This window comes from Arvicanthis niloticus, chromosome 18 (genome assembly GCF_011762505.2).
Source record: "Arvicanthis niloticus isolate mArvNil1 chromosome 18, mArvNil1.pat.X, whole genome shotgun sequence".
NCBI lineage: Eukaryota > Metazoa > Chordata > Mammalia > Rodentia > Muridae > Arvicanthis > Arvicanthis niloticus.
Window position 1 is genome coordinate 1,911,443 of NC_047675.1, and position 5,630 is coordinate 1,917,072.

At 44.7% G+C, this 5,630-nt stretch overlaps 1 protein-coding gene across 1 annotated transcript; it reads right to left on the reverse strand.

Moving 5' to 3' along the window:
* Positions 1-3,114: 3,114 nt before the first annotated feature.
* Positions 3,115-4,967, reverse strand: LOC143435042 (igE-binding protein-like). Its single transcript, XM_076916079.1, is given in 3 exon segments — positions 3,115-3,255; positions 3,258-4,251; positions 4,363-4,967. Coding segments are annotated over 3 exon segments (1,740 nt in total).
* Positions 4,968-5,630: the final 663 nt, after the last annotated feature.

Sequence of the window (5,630 nt, forward strand, 5' to 3'; positions counted from 1 at the left end):
GTCAGCTGCCATATGGCCCTGACTGTCCAGGTTTAAAAAATTAAGAGTAAAGAGTGCTATAGAGATGGTTACTCATGGCACTGAGGGTAGAGCCTCCTCGACTCCCCCTTTTTGTTTTATTAAATAAGACTTGAGAGTGCGATGAGCCCATTCTATAATGCCTTGTCCTTGAGGGTTATAAGGGAGACCTGTCAGATGGGTCACCCCCATTTGGCGACAGAATTGTCCAAACTTTTGAGAAGTGTAAGCTGGTCCATTGTCAGTTTTAAGGATTTTAGGCTTTCCCCAGGCACTCCATGCCTCGAGACAATGCTGGATAACATGGGCCACTTTTTCTTCGACTAATGGAGAAGCAAATATAATTCCAGAACAAGTATTAGTGGAAACATGTAGATATTGTAATTTGCCAAAGGATGGGATGTGAGTAACATCCATTTGCCAAATCTGTAGTGGCCAGATTCCTTGAGGGTTAATTCCAACATGAGGCACAGGTAAGAATTGACAGCAATTTTGACATTGAGTCACTATATCTCTAGCCTCTTTTCTAGTTATGTCAAATCGACGACGTAGCGTCTCAGCTGTCACATGAAATCTTTTATGAAAGTCTTTAGCCAAATCCAATTTTGGCAAGAGGGCAATTGTAATCAACTTTGTGGCCCGATGTGCCAGGTCATTTCCATGGGACATGGGTCCCGGTAGACCTGAGTGAGCCTAATATGTGTAATAAAAACAGGGAATTTTCTATTAACCAAAGTAAACTGAATCTTTTGAAAAACTTCTACAAGTCTACTGGATGTCCTAATTGGTCCAGCCACCTCTAGAACTTTAACTGCGTTTACTACATAAAAGGAATCTGAAACAATATTTAAGGGACCTGGAAAAATTTCCAGAACCTCTAACACCACTAAACATTCCACAATTTGAGGTGAGGTTTCATAGTATTGTTTGGATGTGACTTTGTTATTAACCACATAGGCACCCACTCCTGTTTTTGACCCGTCTGTATAAACTACCACTCCATCTAGGAGTGGTTCCTGAGATACAATGCATGGAAATACAATAGCTTGAGTTAAGGCAAATTGTAAAATGGGATGTTTGGGATAGTGATTATCTATCTGACCATTAAAGGAAGTGACCAACACCGCCCAAACATCAGAGGTAGCAGTTAATATTTGGACTTGATGGGCAGTATATGGCACTATTAAAACCTTAGGTTCCCTTCCAAAATGGGTAATGGCTGCTTTTAGCCCACGAAGGGCAAGCTGAGCAACTGCATCTGGATACCATTCAATAATCTTTGCAGGAGAAGCATTGGGATGAACCCATAACAAGGCCCCTCCTGCCACAACACAGCAGTTGGTAAGTATCTAGTTTTAAAAACACATAAGTCAAAGGCTTTGGTTTCATCTATGCGTTTTAGCTGGGCATCTTGTAAGGCATTTTCTACCACTTGTAGGGCGCGGCTTGCAGCCGGTGTTAAGGCTCTTGGTGAGGAAATATGAGCATCCCCTTCCAAAATATCAAACAAAGGTTTTAATTGAGCAGAGGGAATTTTCAGGAATGGTCTCAACCAATTTATATTACCCAATAATTTTTGAAAATCATTCAAAGTGTGCAAATGGTCTCTGTGAATCTCTAATTTCTGAGGAACTACTTTTTCTGGGTAAATAACTGTTCCTAGAAAGGAGCCAATTTCTGAAATTTGAACTTTCTCAGCAGCAATATGCAGGCCCCATTGTCCCAGGGTTTTGAGCAATAAAGGGTATGAGGTTTGTAAAACAACTAACTCCTTATGACACATAAGAATGTCATCCATATAGTGGGCTAATAACAAAGAGGGAAACTGTTTTCTAACTGATTCAAGGGCCATCTGCACATACAACTGACACATAGTGGGGTTATTGGCCATGCCTTGGGCAAAACTTTCCACTGATATCTTTTGTCTGGTTCAAGGTGATTAACAGCAGGTAGGGTAAATGCAAATCTTTGTCTGTCTTGTGGACATAAAGGAATGGAGAAAAAACAATCTTTAATGTCTATAATTATAATCCTCCATTGTTTAGGTAAGGCAGAAAGTAAAGGTAGGCCTCGTTGTACAGAGCCAAACAGCCACATCTGTGCATTAATGGCCCTCAGATCATGGAGAAGTCTCCATTTTCCTGACTTCTTTTTTATGACAAAAATAGGTGTATTTCAAGGAGAGGTGGAAGGCTCTAAATGACCAAGCTGTACTTGTTCTTTAATCAGCCTTGTAGCAGCTTCCAATTTCTCAGAGGATAGGGGCCATTGAGGAACCCACATGGCCTCCTCCGTAAGCCAGGGTATGGGCATAGAACCCTCAATGGCAACTAGGGAAAACCCAAACCTTGTCTTCCTGTATTATTCTCTTGTGAGATTGGGCTAAATCTTCCTTGTTCTTTTCTGCCAAGGCCTTTCCTTCCTTATATCCCATCCTTTTAATAATATCGATAGCTTGTTGAGAGTACTCATTAGTTAATGTTAATCCTAGGTCTTGTAAGATGTCTCTTCCCCAGAGATTAACGGGGAGAGGAAGCACATAAGGTATAAAGCTTCCTGTTTTACCTTCTGGTGCCTGCCAAGTCAATGAGCATGAACTGACTGCGAGGCTGGCTTCATATCCCAACCCTTGTAAGGAGTGGGATGATTGTGTAATAGGCCATGCCTTAGGCCACCAGTTGGAGGAAATAATACTTTTATCAGCTCCTGTGTCCAAAATTCCGATAAAGTTCTTCCCCTCTATCACTAATTGTAAGGTGGGTCTAGTTTTAAGGTCAACTACCAAGTGAGCAAAATCAGTTTCTGAAGAACCAAGTCCCTTGGCGCCTCTAGGCACCCGGTCGGACGGGAAACAATTATGTAAATTTGGAAAAACAACCAATTGAGCAATCCTATCCCCAGGAGAGATAGAAAATATGCCTTGTGGACAAGAACAGAGAACTTGAAGTTCCCCGGTATAGTCTTGGTCTATCACACCAGGATGAACCACAAGCCCTTTCAAGTTAAGAGAGGAGCGACCTAGAATGAGGTCGACACTTCCCTCAGGCAGGGGACCTTTAAAATCAACCGTGATAGGTTGTACACCCACATGAGGCATTAATAAGAATTGGGAGGTGGAACGGAGGTCCAATCCTGTGGAGCCTCTTGTAGCTCTGTGGCTAGAGGTGTCCTCTGGTTGCCGACTTGTGTCCCATATTTTTTGGGGCCCTGGGATCTGGGGCCCAGAAACCCGTTTTTTTTGGAATACCTTCATCTCTTCCCACTGGTGGGGAATCATGTTGAATAAGCTTTCCTTGAATATCTCTAACTGAGTGACACTCATTAGCCCAATGATAACATTTTATGCATTTGGTACAAAGTCCTGGAGTTCTTTTTTGCATGGAAGCACGACATTCTCGTTTCAAATGACCCGGTTTGCCACAGTTATAGCAGACTCTACAGCCACCAGGACTTGGGCGGTTTTGGCTTTGTAAGATAGCTGCTACAAGGCTGGCATTAGTAAGCGGGCCTCCAAGTCCTTGGCAAACCTTTATCCAGTCTGTCAACCCTTTGTTTCTTCTAGGGGTAATGACTGCCTTGCACTCTGGTGAGGCATTTTCATACACCAGTTGTTCTACCAGTGGTTTAACTCGCTCCGGGTCTCCAAAAATCCTGCCTGCTGTTTCTGTCATCCTAGCCACAAAATCTGAGAATGGCTCTTGGGGGTCTTGTAATATTTTTGTTAGGTGTCCCCCGGCCTCACCTTTCTTTGAGAGGGCCTTCCATGCTTTAATAGCAGCAGCTGAAATTTGGCCATATGCTCCCCAATTGTAATTTGTTTGATCATTAACAAACTGTCCTTGTCCTGTTAACAGTTCACATGTCCATTGTCTTTGATTGCCTTCTGCATTGGCGTTGGCCCTTGCCTGTACTTGAGAAGCATCATGCCATAAGGCTTTCCATTCCATGTACTGTTCCATATTAGGGAGAGCAGCTTTTACTGTATTTTGCCAATCATTCGGAGTCATAGCCATAGTGGCGAGTCTCTCAAGCTGCATGACTGTAAAATTAGCATCAACTCCATATCTGTTAACTGATTCAGCAAGTTCCTTAATAGGGGTATATTCTACTGGTGCGTGGACGCGACCTCCCTCCTCAGCCTCAAACACCGGAAAGGCTTGTAATAACTTTCTTTTATCTCCCTTCGAAAGGAAGGAGTCTGAGCAGCGCTTCTCCACATAAGGCAGAGGGGCACTGGGGACAATAGGTCAGGAGGGCACAACAGGCTGAGAGGCCGTGCGGTTCCTATTTCCTGTTTTCTTTTTCTTTCGATTTTGTAGCGGCGGCCGCTCATCTGGATGGTACCTTTCCCCCTCGTAGTGGGCTGCCTCTTCATCTAAGTCTTCCTCCTCGGAGGGGCTTAGTTCCTCTGACTCAGAGCTATCAATCCCTAAGGCCTCCAGTTCCTCTACCAGATAAAGAGATTTCCTTTCCGGCTTCTTTTCTCCCTCCTTACGTTTCTCTCCCAGGGCGTCCTTTCCCTTATCTTTCTCTTCCACAGACTGGGCGTCTTTGGAAGGGCCTTTTATCTTAGGTATACCTTTTCTTTTTTCTTTGTGAGCTCCCAACCTTTTATCCTGCTCTGTTTCTGACATGCTGTCTTGTAACTCTTCTAACACTCCCTGGCCTGCCACTACAGTCGAGCGACATTTCTCGTCCTGTAAACACGATCTCACAAGCCTCCACAGCAGTCTAGTTCCAGGCTTTAATTTCCCATTCTGCTGTTCTCTAATCAAGTCACCCTCCAATTTGTCCCAGGAGGCGAGCGTTAGCGACCCTGAGCATATATACCAGGGCACCATGCGGTCTACTTCCTTCACAAACCCCTCCAATGTTTTTGTAGAGACTTTTAATTCATGCTGTCGCAAGAGTGACTGGAGCACCGTAATCACCAAATGTGAGGCTCCCATGTTGCTCTCTTATCTATGAGAGAAGCTGACACAAGACAGGGGCACCACGGCTTACCTACGTCTGTCTAACTGTGCCCAACGGCGGCAAGTCTCTTAACACCAGCCTTTATGGAAGCAAAATGAAACCAAAAGAAAGAGAACGAGCGCTGCTGTCACAATAGGAATAGCTTCAACAAGTACTGCCAACTGGGGAGAGAGATGAGAAAAATCGATACCAAACATGCCTCTCAGAGCTTACCTTTGTCCTGCAGTTCTGAATCCTCTCCGAGAAAACAGAGGGTCTCCTTGGCGCCGGCGGTGGTGAGGCTTCCTGGCACCAGCTGTGACCCGCGCAATCATCTTGCCAGCAAGAACGCATTCGGGCACCAGGATCCTTCTGCAGCAAGCGTTTATTTCATTATAAAGAGGAGAACGAGGAAGACCCCGAGCCCTGAAAAGGCACTGCTTATATACACCCCAGAGCGGCATGCTCACTTCTGATTAGCTGCTTGCTCATTACCTCGTATTACGCCCCGGGTTGGGCAGTGACTTGGCGCGCTTTTACCACTTGCACATGTGCAGTCTACTTATTACTTGTGAGAGCACAGGATGCCAGTGCCATCTTGTAATGGCGAACGTTGTCACCACTCACCATGGCTCTCTACAGTACAATAAGTCTCCATC